The sequence below is a fragment of the Myxocyprinus asiaticus genome, chromosome 13 (assembly GCF_019703515.2).
Source record: "Myxocyprinus asiaticus isolate MX2 ecotype Aquarium Trade chromosome 13, UBuf_Myxa_2, whole genome shotgun sequence".
NCBI classification, from domain to species: Eukaryota; Metazoa; Chordata; class Actinopteri; order Cypriniformes; family Catostomidae; genus Myxocyprinus; species Myxocyprinus asiaticus.
The window spans coordinates 21,160,827-21,181,545 of record NC_059356.1 but is presented as its reverse complement, the minus strand read 5'-3'; the positions used below and the strand labels follow the sequence as shown (position 1 = coordinate 21,181,545).

Genomic DNA, 20,719 nt, shown 5'->3' with positions numbered 1-20,719 from the left:
CCTTACATCCTCAGCCACACATTACACGTGCAACCTGTTCCTTTAGCATAAAGTGCATATTTATGCTTGTAATTAAGAGAAACGGTTGATTTATTTGTAGCTCAGAAATGACAAAAAAATAAAATAAAAAATAAAACAAATCAAATTCCTAATACAATTAATTGGTAAAAAATCTGATCTCATAAGTAACCCAAGAAAAAAAAAAAAAAAAAGCAGAGGCAATTTGCAATTTAGTTTCTTTAATATAATCTTATTTACACTGAATTTTTCAGAAATGTTTAGTACATAGTAAGTTACATTACTCTTGCATCGAATAAACAATGACACTCAGGACCTAATAATTGTACAATGTGATGATACTGGTCACATTACTTGGAAAATATTTTTCTTAGAGAAATATGAAAACAACTGTAACTTCAGGCAAAGTCCAAAGTCCATACTCATCTTCAAGCTCACTAACCATTCCCACAATTACACAACATTTAAAGTCACCTCTTTTGTGTTTATACATGTTTAAAAATGGTTCACCACTCTAGGCATTCAGGGTCTTTTTGGAAAAGTCAAAAAGACACACATTTCTGACCAATCTGATACAAGTGAGAAAAAGATACATTTTAAGACAGAACCAAGTATATAAATGTGATGGATTTTATTGCATATATCACAAATATGAACATGACCACCAGGGCCCAGCCTACATCACTTGCTAACTCCATCCAGGTGAAAGGTCAGGTTTTCCAACCCCATAACCTCTTTAAGAATTAGCAGCAGGTTTAAATACTTTGATTCATACATAGAATAAAAGAGATTAGTGTACAGCTTTCACAAGAACTCTGCCTTCTCAGAAAACTGGGGAATAATGGAAATAGCAGCAATACTTAAAATGACATTACATGGTAATAAATAATTGGTTAAAAAAAAAGAAAAAAAAGAAAAAAAAAGTGGTTGCAGAAACACTGAGGTTGGCTCATTCTTTACATTTACAAAGAATAATCTGATGCCATGCACACAAAGCACTACATAAAGAAATTTGAAATGTCTCCCTGTTCTTTCACTACACCATAACCTGAACCTAACCTGGAATAAACGCCTCCCGTACTTCAGAGTCTGAACCCAGTCACAAAGGACAAGATGTTCCACCGCAGCTAAGCAGAGCCGAGGGGCATCAACACATCTCTATGGAGAAGCGAACACTACATGTCTCTCTGTAGAATAGAAATGAGCGGTGATTGTACATGTGCCAGTGAAAGTGCTAGATTATGGTACTTTAAGCATTGGTTTCAACAGCTTCAATTACAAAGATGTGTGAATAACAGTCTGGAGGTGAATTTCATAAGCACTCATGTCAAAACAAGTTAAAACAGTTAATGCTAAGTCACCATCAGATAACAGCAATATTAATTTGGGGGGAAATTAAGGACAGAAACAGCTTTTTAAAAACATTTTTCAATCTATAAAATGGTTTTCTTTGCATTTCTTCCACAACTAAGGTTATGAGTATAGTTTAGGTCTGTTAGATCACAATGGAACAGAAAGTTGTTCAAGAGAGTGACAAAAGTTTAGTCGCTTTAAAATCTGCATATAAAAACACCATTCATTTAACATTACTATTAAAAAGTAGTTTTTTTTTTTGTTGTTGTTGATAACGGAGGAATGCTCACTGGATAAAACAAAGTAAAAAAAAAAAAATGTGTGAAAAGATTTCATTGATGAAAATACTGGCTTAATCGGGATAATGATGACACTAGAACTTCCCAGGACTTTCGGTCCTTCTCTACACTGCACATCATTTTTGTGCTTCAGGTGAGAAACTTTAACTCACGGGCACTGTTACATCCACAGCTCCCAAAAGAGGTCTAAGACTTACCATTAAGCTTTCATGTTCTTGATAGTAGAAAAAATACATTTCATTACTACATTTCAAGCAATCAAGTAAAAACTTCTACAATGAGAATGGTGACGAGTACAAATAAAATGGATACCACTGAAATGCCACCCTATAGTAATGAAAAGGATGCAGGGAGATCAAGAAAATTACGAAAATAAGTGGAGACTGAGTACATACTGAGCATGACAACGAAGACCCCCTGTCTACCTTTTCCTTCAAGACAAATTTGCTTTAGGTAAACTGGTTTTATCACAGGATGTGTATGTTAAAGGAGAAGTGCGCCCAAAAAGGAAGATTCTGTCTAATTTACTCATCCTCGTGTCATTCAAATCTCATATGACTTCTGTGGAACACAAAAGGAGATGGAACAGAATTGGAATAGAATTGGGTTGGGTAAGTGATGACAGTTTTCATTTTTGGGTGAACTATCCCTTTAAATTATTCCTCCTAGGCTAAATCATGAGCTCTACTTCAAGTAGAAGCTCAGTGAGGCTCTGCTTACTGCAGCTAAGCAGCACAAACTTTAGCTGAACTACAGTCAGACTCTTAACTATCAACCCCACCATTTCAGTGACAAAGACAATACAAACTGGACTGTTTTAAGAAACCAAAAAACAAATGAGGAGAAACGTTGATCAGAGTTCTCTGGAACTTTATGATAATGCGAAAACAATTCCCAAATCACACCATGAGGGAATAGTCTTTCAAGAGTTCCTGCCCTTGGGTGGTTGCTCCCCTCTGTTGCAGTCCAGGGATTCAGGCTGGCAGGTGATGCTAAAGTCTGTCAGGAGACACCAGTCTATCTGTCCTGGAGAAGACGAGGGAGAGAGAGGGTTGGGCCGGGCTGTTGTTTGGTGGGTTTGCTGCCATTGCTGACTGACTAGACAGGGCACTCGCTCACTCCACTGCAAAGCCACAAGTCTCCTCCACGGCTGTCAGGAGCTTCTCATAGAGCTTCTCATATGACTCGTAAGGCGGGATGTCAATCCGGTTGAAGCTGGGGAAATATGAGGGAATTAGGGTTCAGTTTTTACATCAACAACCAAGGTATTTTTTCTAAGGAAATGCTCTGGGTTAAATACACGTTCAGCTCTATCGACAGAATCTGTGGAATGTTGTGTATTACCACAGAAAATAATTAAACGTCTTGTAAAAACAAACCAAAATCATTTACAGTAATAAAAGTACAAAGAAAGTCTATGGGGCAAGATATTCAGGGGGTTTAAAAGCAGAAATGCATAGAAGTGTTAATTTTAATTATTTTGTATAAAAATGTGCTCTTTGTGCTGTGAAGTTGTGAAAATCATCCTTTTGGCAGTGAAACCACTTGGATGAACTTCTGGTTTTGTTTTGCCAAAGTAATTCATGAGGGTTGATCCATGTAAACCGTTCCTTTCCGGTATCCTTGCACACATCATGTGACAGTTACTATATTTAGTGGTATTTAGCTTTAAAGGGTTAAATTATTGGATATAACTTTGCAACGACAAGGTTAGTAAGTGATCATATGATCACACTAGTCTCATATTAACACAAGAGGTCGACTGATATTGGATTTTTGCTGATTACTAGGGTATTGGAAGAAAGCAGATTAATGATTAATCATATGACTGTGTATTTCCTTATGGTGACACAAACAAACAGAGGCTAACAGGAGTCTAAAATGTATTAAATCCCAGATGCAGTTTTCTGTCTAAATAATAACCAGAAAAAAATAGATTTGGTTCCAAAAGCAACTATTGGCAATGATTAGTCTGCAAAATTGATAAATCAGCCGACCTCTAGTTCACACATAATATCTTGTGGCAATACTTTTGAAACAGTACATATTTTTCTGTTTATTCCAGTGCAATGCCCCATTAAATTCCAATGTAAGAACATTACTGTAACGCACATTTCTGTAACATTTCTTCAACATTGTTTTTTAATGTAGTAATCAATGTATATTAATCGAAAACACAACACAACTTCAACAATATCCTGGATTAGTTTTAAGTGTTCAGAAGCTACATCTTACCATGTGTGGGCTTTAGGCAGGTTATCTGTGTTGGCATCAATTAAATGAATAGTGAAGAGTCTTGGTCCTGCAGAACCTGTAGAACCTTACAAAGATACATTCTAGTTATCACTGTTCTCCAAATCAACATGCTCAAATAAAACTGAGCCTGCATTATTTATGCTACACAAACTACTTTTTAAAAGTTTGTCTAGGAACTTGATAACTTGATTTATGTAAAATGCAAAATGCAAAAAAATAAAATAAAAAAAATGACAGACAAGGAAGTTTAACATTTCAACAAGTTCTATGTATCATATTTCAAGTGTATTGAGAGTACACATGGCTTATCAATTAGCCACCTTGCAGTGCTTTGAAGCCTTGTAGTGGGACACGTGTGGAGCCTGTGACGAACTGTAGCAATCTGCCTCTCCTTTCCTCGTCAAACGATTCAACGGCCTGCCAGAACCACTTCACTATGTTACTGTCGGCCACACAGTGCTTCAGTCGTGTATTGGCCTTCCAGTCATTCAGATCGATTTTCCCCAAACCACCGATGATCAGCTACAATGCAAAGATGCACAAACACATTTACAACCCACTCATTTTCTAAATTGTCTTTTGGGCTTTTTGCCATTTTCTATTTAAAGTGGATGACAGGAGATGCCGGGAAACTATGAAGAGTGACTTGGGTCAAACCCTCGTCTACCATATGAACACCACAGCTCTATGAATCAGTAGTATGTGTGCTAACTGCTAAGTCACGGCTCTGACAAACACACATTTACAATACAATACAATATTACTCAGATCCGGATAAGTCCGGACACTCACTGTAGTCTGGTTTCCATCCAAGTTACACATTTAATTTATACGGAAAAAATGTCAGAATATCGCAAAAACATTTCGTGAATAAAGCAGTGTTTGCATTCCATGTGTTCAAGACACAAAAATCATCAGTTGATGGTTCTTTTATGTAATAAATCACTTGCGGTTTAGAGTGCACAGAAAAAAATGCTCTGACAAAATTCATGTTTGCTAGCAATCGCCAGTAGATGCCTTATGTCTGCGGGAGACAGTTCTGAGTAGCCAATCATTTGGCTCTGAAATTTCAAAATGAATACAGCAACATTTGAGATGCTATGCAATAATATTGGTCCACTGGTTTGTTCGGTTATAAGCAAATTATTCAGTGACATGACTTTGAGGCTTGTTTAGCAATTTATTCAATTAATGTGTTTTCATCATAGTTTATGTGCATATCTTCTTACCACATAAAAGATTTTAAGCACATTTTGGAAATGTTTGTGTCCCAAAATGTGCATAAAAATATGTGGATGTTGTTACGTGATTTAACATTCCAAACCGAAGTAAAAAGGTGGGAAATTGAATTTTATTCATTTTATTTTTTTTTAATAAATCAAATTAAAATAATAAAAAAGCCACTGATTAAATGACTGAAGTACCTCAAGTTCCTTGTTGTCAAAAGGCTTGAGCAGATGCTGTGGGATGAGCTCATTAAAGCCCTTCTGTAGGGCAAGGAACTGGGCCTCAATGCCTCGCATGAATCTCCAGTTGACATACAGCCTGAAAGAGACCCAATCAATCATTAGAGAAGCTTAAAGAAAGCTGGAGAACAACCACAGTCAACTGTGCTCCACAGTTCTCCATTAACAGCCTCTGATTAATTTCTATCTGGCAATGACTGTCAGACAATAAAATGCCATTAAAATTGACCTTCCACTGACATGTTTGACCAGTAGCTTCATACAACCAGGGTTCACTCAATCAAATTTACAGTGGAAAAAACAGTGAGGTTTCAAAAAACCCTGCCAAGCTCCAATACCCAGGATGACTGCTGCCCTCTGGTGGCACATTTACTCTGAGACAGGGTAAAAAATTTGCTGTGCCTGGTTGGTCCACAATGTTTGCATCTCATACCTGACATATTCTTTCTTGTTCTCCTCTGTGACTGGGATATTCTTGCCATTTGGTTTCAGCTCATGTTGGAGGAACTTGCCAAAAGCATTATGTTCTACGCAGAATGTATGGTCCAGGACAGATGTGATGTCATTCTCTCTGCAAAGCACAGTTCAAATAAATTATTTTGTTGCTTAAATTTAACATCTTGCTGATAAAACAGCACAGAAGAACTTAGACTTTCCCAGTTAGTGTGCCATACAGCAAACTGTGTGAATCCATTTCAAAACAACAGCATCAAATGGTCCAATTAAAGTATCAGAAAAATACACAAGCTATATCCCTTGTTGTCTGTCTACTTAGGTGGCTTCTAAGGCAGCATACAAACCAAATGGATCTTCATAAGTGACTGATTTGAAATGTTCTACTTAGGCAGCAACTCCAATAACGTTCACTCAGGCATGCCACAAACACAGCGGTTCTCAACTGAACTGCATGAGACACCCGACTATTGCTCATGGTTGATTCTAATAGAGTCTGACCTCAACTGTTGTTAAGCTAACAACTCTATACTGTGATGAGCACAAAAATAAGCACTAGCTGCCTAGGTAGGCAGTTCACTTAATCATGGAACAGAAATAGAATTCCTCTGAGAATACTTTATTTGATACAGTAAATAATCTGTGGTCTCACAGGATCCAGACGAGGCTCTTGTGCAGCTCTGGGTCCACTGTCTCAAGGTCACAAAGCTGGATGGGCTTCCCCAGGAGCTGTTTGTAGAAGGGCAGCGTGAAGCCTCCATTGATATAGTGCCCGTGGAAAACAGCCAGACCCATAATCCGCCCAACAAAGTGGAAGTATGACAAGTGGTCCTGGAAAGAAAAAAAAAATAATGGAAAAAACGCAGAGGGCGTGTAAGAGTAAGTTTAACAAGACCCAGCAGAAGCACAGGAAGCCTTGGACAACCTTTTAACACATACATGATGGCAATATGTAGTGAGGAAGAGGAAGAAGACCCCAGGGCTCAACAATAAGGGTGGCCTAGTGCCAGAGCCATAGTGTTTTGGGACCAGTGATGCACTGTCATCGCATCTTACATTTGTTGATAAATACTGTGTTTTTATGACCTGCAAACAACCATTTCATTTTGTGTTGCACATTCTGATGATTTTAATGTCACAAAGGTAATGTTATTCAGCAGGGACTAAAAATGGTTCAAGGAAAGAAAACAAATGACATTTTTTGCAAAACGTAACAGAAAATGGGAACAAAGTAATTTTCAATTGTTCTGGAGTGAAAACGTTATTTTTAAATGCTGTTAACCGATTATAACCGGTTAATTTCATTTCAATATTTTTTTCATGAAACTAAAGGCCAAGGGTTTAAATCACAGTAAGTTTTTGGAATTTCACCACTTTGTGCTGCCTGAAAAAATAAAACATGTGCTTTGATCCTGAAGGAAACTGCTGCATCACACACTTCTTTGCCTAATTACCTATTGTGGATGTCACATTTCATGTTCCAGGGCAAGACAGAACAATAATGGAAAAAGAGGGCAACCCTGTCAGATGCCCCTATCCAGAATAAAATAATCTGAAATTAATCCATTCATTTGTACCACCGCTACTGGGTGTCTATAAAGTAACTTAATCCAACCAGTAAAAGTATTCCCAAACATTTCCAAAATCTTAAAAAGATAATCCCATTCTACCATATCAAACGCCTTTTCAGCCTCAAGTGTGATGGCAGCGACCGGAGACTGATCATTCGCCACTGACCACATGATATTGATGAAACGCCTAATGTTACCAGAAGAGCTGCGGCCCCGAATAAACGCCACCTGATCTTTATGTATAAGAGATGTCATAACTTAACTGGTTAGCCAAAATTTTTGACAATATTTTAACGTCTAGATGGATCAGGGAAATTGGATGGTAACTATTACACTCCCTTGGATCTTTGTTCTTTTTAAGAATCAGACTGATACGGGCTTGCAACATGAATGGCGGAAGCTTTCCATTCTTTAATGATTCCGTATAAACTTCTAGCAAAAGTTGAGCCAGTTCTGTAGCATAAGATCTAAAAAACTCGGCGGCAAAGCCACCTGGCCCAGAGCCTTGCCTGTAGGCTAGGCCTTAATTCCCTCGCCAAGCTCCTCCAAGGTTATCTCAGAATCAAGAGAATGTTTTTGCTCAGTCGTCAGTTTAGGAAGTTCTAACGGTTCCACAAAGTTTCTAATATCCTCATCAGTAGACCAAGATGTGGAACTATAGAGATCAAGATAGAATTCTTTAAAAGCATTATTAATATCAATGGCGGAGGTAAAAATTTCGCCACCAGCAGATTTCACTAAGGGAATGGCAGAAAAAGACTCTCTCTGTTTTATATATCTAGCCAGAGGTTTTCCTGCCTTGTCCCCCGACAATGACTGTATGCAAGTATGACTTGAAAGTATGACCGTATGAAAGTATGACTGTCTTCTCCTGAATAGCCAAAACTCCACCTTCCGCGACATAGTATTATATCTGTATTTCAGACGACATTCGGCGCTTCAGCTCTGCCTTGGCACTTTTAATATTCCCTTCCAACTCCACAAGTTCTCGTGCTTTGGATTTTTTGGTGAATGAGGCATACTGTATGATCCGGCCCCTAGGAACCGCCTTAAGTGCCTCCCAAGCCACGGCCATCGAGGATACTGAGGACCAGTTGCTCTCCATATAAATATTGATTTCAGCCTTTAACATTTGTTGGAATTCAGGATTTTGCAAATGGGATACATTATAGCGGCAACTATATGATTTCTTTTTCTCCGTATGTGGCAACACCTTTAAATTCACCAGGGCATGATCTTAGACTAAGATTTTTCCAATTGAGCAATCAACAACAGATGAAATGAGGGACTTAGATATATAAAACAAAATCTATTCTAGAATAAATCTTATGGACTGATGAAAAAAATGTATAGTCCCTACCAGATGAGTTCAAAAGTCTCCAAATATCTGTAAGACCAAGATTTTTACACATCCTGGCGTCAATGTTGCTCTAGGGGTCTTACACACATTTGCTTTACTATGATCAAGGACTGAGTCCATCAAAAGATTAAAGTCTCCGCCCAATATTATATCATGAGTGGTACCAGCAGCTTGCAATATCACTTCAAGATCTATAAAAAAGCCCCGATCATCAAGGTTAGGTGCGTAAATATTAGCCAAAATAAGATTTGCCCCTGAATTTCTGCTTAAAACAATAATGACTCTTCCTAATTTATCTTTAATCTGTTTGAGACATTTGAATTGTAGATGTTTACTTATCAATGTAATGACTCCCCTGCCCTTACTTGAGCCAACACTAAAGAAAACATGCCCATCCCATATCTTCCCAAATTTTTCAGCCTCCTGCGGGGAAAGATGCATTTTTTGAAGAAACACTATATCATATTTCTTACGCTTAAAAAGAAGGAAGGTTATTTCTATTCTTATGGGGTGCCCTAACCCATTCACATTCCAGGTGGAGAGAGACAATCCACTCATATTAACATTTGACATTTTGACATATTAGAAAAAAATAGATTGTGTGTCAAAAACAAAATGATAAAAGACCACATTCCAACATCAGTGCAACAATCAAACCCCAAACTTCCCCCGATCCAAACAAACAAAAAGAAAAACGTGCGCATTAACCCCACGCACGACAGCGCCAACTGGCGTCCATCCCTCTAAACTCAGACAGTGCATGTACGCCTACGAGAGCCCCCGCGACAACTTTGCCGTCGGACTGCTGAAGTCCGGTGTTTCTATACAATTTTGTAAGACAGAATTACACAACAAAAATAATCTATAAAACAAACTCCAGCCAACAGGCAAAATAAACACAAAGAATGTGTAGATTCATCCACATAACTGTCCCGAAGGGGTGTTCCTCCACAAAACAAACTCCAGCCGCTAGGCGGAACCAGCACAAAAAAAGGCGCTCAGTTTCCTCGGACAGCCAAATGAATGTTCAGTGAGCCGACCCATTCGGCTGCTACATGAGTGCAACAAATGACCCAAGCACTCCAATGACTAGCAAGAAATACTCCACAAAACAAACTCCAGCCAATAGGAGGCACAAGCACAAAGAACGTGCAGATTCATCCACAGAACTGTCCCGAACGAGTGCCACTTCACAAAACAAACTCCAGCCGCTAGGTGGAACCAGCACAAAAAGAAACAAAAAAGGCGCTCAGTTTCCTCGGACAATCAAGTGAATGTTCAGTGAGTCGGTCCACTCGGCTGCAATATGAGCACCACAAAATAACCCACTCACTCCACTGATCGCTTGCTGGGGACATGTGAATGTTTTACGACCATCCTTAGCATCTATTCTCAATTTGGCAGGGAACATCAGTGTAAAAGGCCTGTTGTGTCGAGCAGACTCGGAAAGAGCCCATCCAGGAATTTCACCATATCCTGACCCTCTTCGGCCTCAGGAATTCCAACAATACAGACGTTATTCCGCCGGCTACGGTTTTCCAAGTCCTCCAACTTCTCACAGACATGCTCCAAGTCCACCTTGGTCATTAGCGGATTAGCAGATAATTCCCTCTCCGATGACTCCAGATAATCGATCCGTTTCTCGACATCCCCCACTCTTGTAACCACCTCTCCTTGTCTCCATGGCAGTGATCGATTTACGTATTACAGAAAGATCCTCCAAGTCAGCAACGACCTTCGTTAGCACTGCCGACATATTCAACATTTCTCACCGAATTTCCCTCATTTCTCCGACCAAATCGACTCCCGGACTCGGAGCCTCCGGAGGGGGGGGGGGTAGGGTGGGGGGTGTCAACATGAGTACGTAAGTGTCTTTTAATGTCTCCAGAGCCTGAGGATTTTGAATTTTTTGACATTGTCCTCCCAGTTATGGAACATAGTGTATCGAATCTCACCGGTTTATTACATTAATAGTGTTAAAACTAGCAAAGTGCACAGAGCTCACCGTTCACACGTCCAAACCTCGCATGGCGTCACGTGACTGCTCCAAGGAAAACATTATTAAAGGTAAAAAATAACATTTTCAGTTGTTTCCAAGTCTTCACTGAATTATTGTTAGATATGATGCATGAATACAGATTTGATGCTGCCGGGTTTGACTGAGAAGCAGATCTGTAATTAAAATGATACTTAACTGATAATTAACTGTATGGTTATGATTTCTATGCTGGTAAATCCACCACACAGGAAAAACTTTAATTGCTTATTTTCGCTTATTTTGTTGAGGCAAGTGGCTTATTTTGGGCCTGTTTTTCCAGACCTGGTTGTTTGTTTCTCTTGCCAGATCTGGCAACACTGTAGTGGGTATTTCACACACCCCTTAAGCCCAAAGTATACTTTGGTCAGAACAGGACGTGTGACGCAAATCTCAGCATCAGCAGAGCGCTCGAGCGCTGATCGCGTGTAGCCAGATTTTTCTAATTGTGCGTCTTTGAACGCGCAGAATGCACGAGCATGAAATTATTTGCACAAATTAGTGGATCCACAAGGTGGCAATACTCACATTTGAGCCATTGATGTCACAAAGAAATGCTAGAAGACATAATCACCGGTAAATAACAGGAAACGAAAATGAAAAAACAATAACAGTAGATATTCACATCAAGTGCGCATGTGTGAGGAGGTCAGGAGATCCCTGCATTTGTATAACTCGAGTCTGAAGGAATACAAAGACACATTAATGAGTCTAAACTCCTCAAGAGAAATTGTCCGGTGTCTCATAGCAGTTGTAGCGTGCATGCGCCAACCACCTGAGTATGCGCGCACCGTTAATTTGAGTATACTTTGACAGGCTCACATTCGACAGTATGCAGACGCTGAGCGTTCCCATCAAAATCAAAGTATACTTTGGGCTTTAGTGTACTGTCATTTTAAAAAGAATGTTATTAACCGTTCTTTTATTTTGTTCTAACCGGTCACCATTTGGAAAGGAGGCTGTGGAACTTCTGAACCGGAACGAAAAAATACCCTTTTTGCTCAGAACGAATCTAAATGAAAAATATTTAGTTTTTAGTCCTTGTTATTTAGCTCGCTAACATAAATTAGGTTTTGTTAAATTTGCAAGAATGGCATGTGATTCTCTTGGAAGCATCAAACAATCATTGCTTTCATGGAGTTGCATAATTTCCAGTTAATTATGCAAATAAACAAAAAAATACATTTTCAGTATAGTTTTTTTTTTGTAAATAAACAACGTTAAATGGAAAATATAAATATTTCTTTTTCTGACATATATAATTTTATTTTTTTCAACATTTTTTTTTTTTATATTGTGGTGGGGCCAGAGCAAATATTGAAAAAACAAGTAAAAATTTGAACGACTAATCCAACCAAGACAACAGAAAAACTCCTGTTAAGCCCTAGAACCTTTTAATTGTATGTATTCTTTATGTAATGATTTACAGAGAGGGGTCTTATTTAGGAATGGGGTTGCTGTATGACTTACAGGGTTGATAGATGAGTCCGGATTGATCTGTAGTGTGTAGATGTTATCTGTCGAGTACTGAAACAGGCCATAGTATGGATTCAGCATCTCGTGGCAAAGGAGATATAACCATTCTCTGAAAAAGCAAAGACAGGAAATCAGAAATAGAAGTCACATTTTTGATAAAATGCTAATTTCTGGGCCAAACTATTTGCAGTTCAATCTTAAGTCTTTTTACAACAGGGGAATACCTGCAATATAGTGAGCATGATGCCCTGCATTCTGATAAGTCTGTCTGAGATTCAGGTAAATTGTTGAAATTATAAAGTCATGTCTGGTCTTGACAAGGGAATAACTGGGCACAGGGGAAATTCATTAATGAGAACCTTTTGTATGAAACAGACGTTACCTAGCAACTCCACCATAGTCCAGCCCCTCCTCTCCTCTGAACTTCACCATCAGACGTTTCTTCAGATCTTTAGGTCTCATCTTCATGATCTGTCTATAAGACTCCTATAAAACAGATATAAAGCCATGCACTTACAGCAGTGACACCAACTGTAAATATACAGAATACTACAGTATATTTGGTAACAGTGTAGTTAGTTAATAGTTAAAGTCAATATGAAACCACAATCACAGCCCATTTAAATTCCATAGTTTCAAGTGAAACTAAATATTTTACATTGAAAACATGTAGGGCAGGGCTTTTTATACATTGGAAACTGATTGGATAATGAAAAAAGTGCTTTCCATTCCAGAATAAAGACATGAATGCAAGTTTGCAGTTGACTGTGGAAGACTACGCCCATCTGAAACAATGCTAGCAGCCACTTGTGAGGTGGCTTAATGGTAAAGCTTCTTTTTAAGTTTATCCTTATTTGCCTTTACATTAAAGGGTTAATTCATCCAAAAATGAAAATTCTCTCATCATTTAATCACTCTCATGATATCCCAGGTGTGTATGACTTTTTTCTTCAGCAGAACACATTTGAAGAAAAATAGTAAAATCTCTCTGCTTTGTAGGTCCTTAAATTGCAAGTGAATTGAGATTCGACTTTTGAAGCTCAAAAAAAAAAAAAATTCAAAGATAGTCAGCATAAACATCATCCAAACAACTCCAGCGCTTAAATAAATGTTTTCTAAAGCGACAATCACTTTTGGTGCGAAAAATAACAATATCTATGTACTTTTTAACTATAACAAATCGTTTCCAGTCAGCGGCGGTACACGCGTGTGACAATCGCATTGGCACATTCAAGCGAGAACTAGTGCACGTGCAACACAGCCGGAGAAGCAGCACTGTTTACAACTGTACTTAAGTTTTGTTGGTTTTGGTTTAGATCTGTATTTGTATCTGATTGTTTACTCACAATGGTGCGTTTGTGTGCTTATCCTGGATGTCTCAACCGCAAAAAAAAAAAAAAAAAAATAAAAAAAAGTGAGATTACATCCGTAACAAGCCAACGCGAATACGCCACCGCTTGAGCTCTGCCCTCTCGTGAATTCGTATACTGCTGCTGACCGGAAGATGGTTTATAGTTTTAAAAAGTACTTAAATATTGATATTTTTTGCACAAAAGTGATCGTAACGCTTTAGAAGACATTAACTTAACCACTGGAGTCGTATCGATGACGTTTATGCTGACTGTCTGTGAGTTTGAGCTTCAAAAGAGAAATCTCCATTCACTTGCATTTTAAAGACCTACTGAGCGGAGATATTTTTCTAGCTTTCTTCAAATGTGTTCTGCTGAAGAAAGTAAGTCACACACCTGGGATATCATGAGGGTGAATAAATAATGTGAGAATTTACATTTTGGGGTGAACTATCCCTTTAACATCAACCAGCATTAAATTATGATGATTCCTGTTGGCAAGATTTTAGATGCATTGCCAACAACAGCAGCCTAAAACAATCACTAAATAACTATTTGGCTGTAGGTTAACTTTAAAAATTGCCCGTGTGGCCTATGTGAAGCCAGTACGTCAGTCATACTTTGTTTAGGGTTTTGTCAAAATCCCTAAAACGAGACCAAAATTTCAAACTCCTCCAAGAGCTTTGAAAGTTACAACCACCTAACTTGTATGACTAAAGGGGGTTGCACACCTGACGCGTCTGGTGGATGACATGGCGCATTCTAAAATTAGAAACAACTGTTTTCAATGAAGGTATGCACTCCCAGCTATTACTCCGGAGGCTGCTCAAATTTCTGCTGCGCCATGGAGTGCAAATCGTATATTTTCCATTAAATTCGACCCAAATCATTATCAAAGGACACAGATTATTTACTCTAGCACTGTTCATTCTTGAAGAAGGGAAAAACTTTTGGGTGTACTGTCTGCCACCTGAACTGCATCGGCGTGCCCTGTGTTTGATACCTGTGCCGTGTCCTAGCCGCGATGCGGCATAGCGCTTCTCGTCCGGTATGTGACCACCTTTAGTGCGCAATGTCTTTTCTAACTGATCAGACTTATGGTTTTTGCACAGTAGACGATCAAAAATCTGAAAAATCCAATACACTTACATTGACGGTGTGTTTAAACAGGCCAACGGAATGCTTGTTAATTCAAACTCTAACTGTCAAAAAATTCAGATGAAAACAAACCCACAAAAGGCCTTTGATCTGCTTTGCTCTACGACTCTATTTCCATCCATCTATCTATTTGACTATCTATGTGACAAAGTGTCTGACTATCTAGATAGCTAATGTTTGTCTCACTGTAATGTCTGTATAACAAAGAAAATTCAAATTTTTAAAGCAAGTTTAAACTTTCAGACAAGACTTTTTCAAGCCAACATCAAAGTTTGTCTTGACAATCTTTACCTATCTGGATACATTTTAATTACATTTAGTTATATTTAATGATTTGGAAAAAGATGCACTGATGAATCATGCACAACAAGACCAGGAACATGTATTAAGAGAGTAAATAATGTCAGTTTTGAATTTCATGTTGAATTTAATGAGTACAATAAACATACTTTCCTAAAATAATACAGTTACCGAATATTGCAGCGCTACAAAAAATACTGATATTGGTCTTGCACTGGTATAATGGTACAAGTACCAAAAAGGAAGTATCAGTAAGCAAACTTGCTGTTCACCTAAAAAAAAAAAAAAAATTCCTAGGCATCAAACAGCTCCACAGTGTCTTTGTTACAAAAAAACAAACACGCTACTTGAAGGGTATTCAGCGTTATGACTGTAAGTACCTCAAAGATCTCCTCACGGGACACTTCTATACGGCAGTGTCCAGCCTGAGGCTGTTGCAGGGAGAGCTCATGGCGGAGAATCTTGAGCTTCTGGACCAGATCTCTCTCATAACGTATCGGTAACTCCCCATCACCTTCCTCCATACCAACCTCCATCTGCACGGGCAGAGCCTGGCTCGACTCCTTCACCTGAGAGTGTTGGCTGCTCACCACGAATACACACAAACAACACACAATAAATCATTATCAAATATAAGGTTTTATTAGAAGGGATTGTTCACCAAAAATAAAAATCCTGTCATAATTTACTCATTCCAGTTGTGTCATTCCAAACCTTTATTTCTTCCATGGAACACAAAAGGTCAGGCAAAATGTTAGCCTTAGTCACCATTCACTTTCATGGTGACTGAGGTCAACATTCTGCCTAACATCTTCTTTTATGTTCCATAGAATAAACAAAGTGGCACGGGGTTGGAACAACATGAGGGTGAGTAAACTATTCCTTTAAGCACTGGGCCATGAAATTTTCATTCATCATTTGGGTTACACTCTCACTAGGGACAATTAAGGATTAAATGTTGAGAATCAAATTATTAAACCCATATGAGCAAGCAATTATCATTACTAGCACCTTTAATTTTTTATTGTGGTGAATAATTAACATGATCTGATGAGGGATAATTTCCATGGGGGTGAGCAATCAGATGTTATGAGCGAAGCCGCAGTGAAGCGTGGGGTTTTACCTCATGATGTGATGTAACCTGGGGTCGGTGAATTGCGTGGTTCTATTATTGTGGTCGACAAAATAAATTCTTCCTGACACAGTGCTCCTGATTTCCCAGCCGGGCGGCAGAGGGCCCAGCTCCTCACAGCTCACGCTGTTCAGATCCCTGAAGGAGCAAGCGCACCCATCACCCTGCTGCTCAACACCATCACTGGTCACTAGGGGTGTAACGGTACGAGATTTTCACGGTATGATAACCGTCACAATAAATAACACGGTATTTATGGTATCACGGTACTAAGGTGCATTGCTATTATTATTAGCAGTTTAATATTTAGTTCTAGCTAAATTGAGCCAAAAAAAAAAAAAAATAAATAAAAGACATTCCCTACACTGCAATTTAATTGCATGCTTTACTATCAAACATAATTTTTGAATGATTATTTTAAGATTTCTGAAATTCAATTTAGCAAAAACAAAACTAATCATTTGTAATAATTACTGCCCAGGTTAAAAATTCAGATAAACATTTAATTCAGTAAATGTCATTTGTAATTTAGCTTGATCCTAAATAATACCTATTGAAAATAAATTAATAATTTTACAGTTTATTTATTAGTTTTTCTCAGTACTAATTTTCTGCTACAGTATCACTGACCAATTCCTGTATGCCTGGTGTCACTTTTATAGTAGTGCTTTAGGAATACAGGAAACCTTATTTAGTTGTTTTAAAGGGACAGTTCAACCAAAAATGTATATTAATAATCCCAGATGTGTGACTTTCTTCTGCAGAACACAAAGATTTTTACAAGAATATTTCAGCTCTGTTGGTTTATAAAATGCAAGTGAATGGTGACCAAACTCTGAATTTCCAAAAAGCACACAAAGGCAGGATAAAAGTAATCCATACAACTCCAGTGGTTAAATCCAAATTGTCTAAAGTGTTCTGATAGGTGTGGGTGAGAAACAGATCAATATTTAAGACCTTTTTTTCTTTAAATCTCCACCTTTGACTAGCTCCGAACAGTAGGTGGCAATATGCACAAAGAATGTGAATCACCAAAAAAATTAAAAAAAATAAGAATGTAAAAGTGAAAGTGGAGATTTATGAAAAAAAAAAAAAGAACTTAAATATTGATCTGTTTCTCACCCACACCTATAATAATGCTTTAGACGATATGGATTTAACCACTGGAGATGTATTGATTACTTAAATGCCAACTTATGTGATTTTTGGATATTCCAATTTCTGGTCACCATTCACCTGCATTATATGGACCTACAGAGCTGAGATACTCTTCTAAAAATCTTCATTTAAGTTCTGCAGAAGAAAGAAAGTCATACACATCTGGGATGGCATGAGGGTAAGTAAATGATGAGATAATTTTCATTTTTGGGTGAACAATCCCTTCAAAAACATTGTAGGCCTACTGCTGCGCTGCACTTAAGCACATCCGTTTGCTGTGTTTGTGAGTGTAACAGAAAGCACAAACATAACGCTAGTCTACCTATAAATCTAACGAGTCATTACAAATCATGTAAAACTGTACTGTATCTGGTGTTGTGAAAGAGGGTCTATAATTTATCATCATATATACTTTATTTCCACTTAGAGTAATTCCCGTAAATTCTGTAGGATGAGCTGCTTAGAAGTGTTTTCTGTCTGAGCTGACACTTCTTTTGCGTCAAACCTTACAAACTGGGCAACTGAGAAAAACTGATGGTGCCTCGTGCATCTTGTGTAGGGCATTGGCTTCTTTGTGGGACATACATCAACTGCTTTGGTGGGGGAAATAAAGGTTCAGGTTCCTACATGTCCATGTGCAGGCGCTCTGTAACGTGCCATTCACGCATATTGTCTTTACAAAGAAATGACGGTCAAATGTAAAATAAGGAAGTCGCAATTTAGAGATTTATTTTATTATGAAAAGAATATACAATGCTGTGTAAATGTAGCTGATTCTGTATCAATTAAACTGATTTGGATTTTAGAAACCTAACTTTGTTTTCATGCAATAATGTGAATGAGAAGTCATATAAAGGTATGTTTTAAAACCGAGGTATATCATGAAACCGTGAAACCGTTACATCCCTACTGGTCACATATATAATGGTGCCCCATAATGCTGCCTCTTTACCCTCTCCCAGGGTGGGAAATTAACTTTTTTTGCCCAGCAGCCACAGTGGCTGGTGAATGCTTAATTTTACAAGCAACTTGTCTTTTTTACAAAACATTTTTATTTTTTTAATTGAAATGTATAAAAATCCCCAAAAGTATTTGGACACTTTTGAACACCTAAGCCACACTTACAATTGTTTCATTGAATAGATAACAAAATATCAAAGAAAGTGATATCTGCAAACAAATTATGCTAGAGCTTTTCTCAGAACAATCTTTAATTGCCATTTTTGCAATGTCTAGTTCATTTTAGTGAACTTTTGAAGTTAGTACCTCTCAAGTTCACACAGGAGTACTAGTAGAGTAACCACAGGTGTAGCATCACATTAACTATGGACATGATCCACTAATGTCTGACAACAAAAAAGTGTTACAATGCTTTTTGTCTTTATTTTGAAAATAAAATATATTTCAGAGTAAAAAATCTTATTGTTAAATGTTTTGAGAAGACATATATGCATTTAAGTGTGGCTTAAGTGCCCAAATACACTCTGGGGCCACTGTATATATGAAAACAAACAATCAAGCAAACCATAGCAGACTTCTGAAATGATCCGAGTTCATTCGGACCACCTGATATACAAGCCAAAATTCCCGTGAACTGTTCTGGGACCCCATAACTAACTCAAACAGAATATCCAAAACAAACAGCCAATAAGATACACCTTGCCAGCTTTATTTGGCTTGTTCTTTTAGGTAGGCTCAAATGCATGTCTTGAAAAAACAATTGTGTAATTGATTGAGCAACTTATCTGAGGCCAATCCGAGAAGTTTTAGGTCAGGCAAAATTACCTGTTACTATGTGAAAAGCAGCCGCACTTGGCTGGTGGCAGACTTTAATTTCCCACCCTTCTCTCCTCATGAACAGGCTACTCAGTCTCACCTCTCACGCTCATGAGGTCGTTATTGTGATGTAAAGAGAATTATTATCTTGAAATGTCAACAGTGAGATTGTTTATAATCAAGTTAGCTGATTGTAGAAATTAAAGAGCTACGATTAGGGTGGCATCACGCAGTGAGGAGCAATCAACTAGGGCTGATCATTATTTCAGCAAAGGCGGGTTGTGACTGAACCTACCGGGGTATTCTGGGATCATGCCAGGTGCTCACGCCAGTCTGTGTGTGCAGAAAATAGACTTGGCCCTGTACGGTGGTCCTTTGCTCTGTATTAGAAAAAAGAAGAGAGAGATGTCAAGAGTAGGGTTGTCAGCATACCAAAATTTCAGTAAGATTCCAATACCATTTTTTTAATTAAAGGGATAGTTTACCCACTTAGTTCTGTTCCAAACCTGCATGACTTTTTTCCCCGTGGAACACAAAAGATGTGCAGCATAATGTTAGGCTCCTCAATCGACATTCACTTTTATTGGATCTTTACTCCATACAATGAAAGTGAATGGTGACCGAGACCGAACATTCTGCCTAGCATCTCCTTTTGTGTTCCATGGAAGAAAGTTGTACTGGTTTAGAACGACATGAGGGTGAGTACATGATGACAGAACTTTCATTTTCGGGTGAACCGTCGCTTTAAGAGCAGTATGAATTTCTCTTATTTTCTTGTCAATATTCTTGTATGAGTAGTTTTAATAAAATCATAAACAACAGAAGGTATATTAGGCTGAATATATACTGCAAGGTCTAACGAACAGACCCAATATTTTGAAACAAGTCAAAAGGTGAATGAGGTGCAGCTAACTCAGACAGCAATTTGCACAATCTGACAGAATGCCAGGGCTACTACAACAGGACACTGAGCTTCCAGTTCTCAGGCTGCACATGGCCAGTGTGGCACATCTGGCCTGAGATTTAATCACACTGGCATCATCCACTGGTCACAGCACAGGACTTTACTACAACACCAGCAGGGTCAGGCACAGCTGCACTCCAATGAGAAGCTTTACTATAGCCAATCCACCTGTACAGTGCAGGCTGCAGCAGCAACACAGCTCTGCATAAGCAGTAGAAATGGAGTGAATAGACTCCTTTGAGAGCTCAGACTGAGTCTCTCCAGTTCACTGCACTTTAGTAGCATCTACCCCTGAGCTCTAAGCTGTATTAATCTCAATGGAAGAACTCTAGCAGTAACTGCGGGTAAGAGATCATGAGGCATGCACACTAGGGAGGTGTAAAACTACATCTTTTCAAAACCAACTAGATTGTGTTTTGTCTAAAAGAGGCCCTGTATAATGGTTGGTTTGGGGCCAGCATTTAGGTCACAAGTTTTATTGGTAAGCGCAGACTTTCAATAGGATAACTGACAGACATTCAACAAATAAATAGGTTAAGTAAGGTAAAATGTAAAGTCAGCCAGTCATCATGGCAAAATAAACCCTGACAGGGTG

The 20,719-nt window shown here is 38.3% G+C and overlaps 1 protein-coding gene across 3 annotated transcripts in view; it reads right to left on the bottom strand.

Moving 5' to 3' along the window:
• Nucleotides 1-222: 222 nt before the first annotated feature.
• Nucleotides 223-20,719, bottom strand: part of LOC127450180 (E3 ubiquitin-protein ligase SMURF1) — a 60,393-nt gene continuing 39,896 nt past the window's right edge. Inside the window, exons 8-18 of one of the 3 annotated variants that reach the window (XM_051714043.1) lie at nt 19,456-19,540; nt 16,218-16,364; nt 15,475-15,676; nt 12,670-12,773; nt 12,282-12,396; nt 6,498-6,676; nt 5,826-5,963; nt 5,351-5,471; nt 4,247-4,448; nt 3,906-3,990; nt 223-2,885 (exon numbers count right to left, since the gene is read on the bottom strand). In XM_051714043.1, coding sequence (XP_051570003.1) covers nt 2,786-2,885; nt 3,906-3,990; nt 4,247-4,448; nt 5,351-5,471; nt 5,826-5,963; nt 6,498-6,676; nt 12,282-12,396; nt 12,670-12,773; nt 15,475-15,676; nt 16,218-16,364; nt 19,456-19,540 — 1,478 coding nt within the window. In that variant the 3' untranslated portion in view covers nt 223-2,785. The remainder of the gene's footprint in view (nt 2,886-3,905; nt 3,991-4,246; nt 4,449-5,350; nt 5,472-5,825; nt 5,964-6,497; nt 6,677-12,281; nt 12,397-12,669; nt 12,774-15,474; nt 15,677-16,217; nt 16,365-19,455; nt 19,541-20,719) is intronic. The other 2 variants (XM_051714044.1, XM_051714045.1) reach the window with 2 other exon arrangements.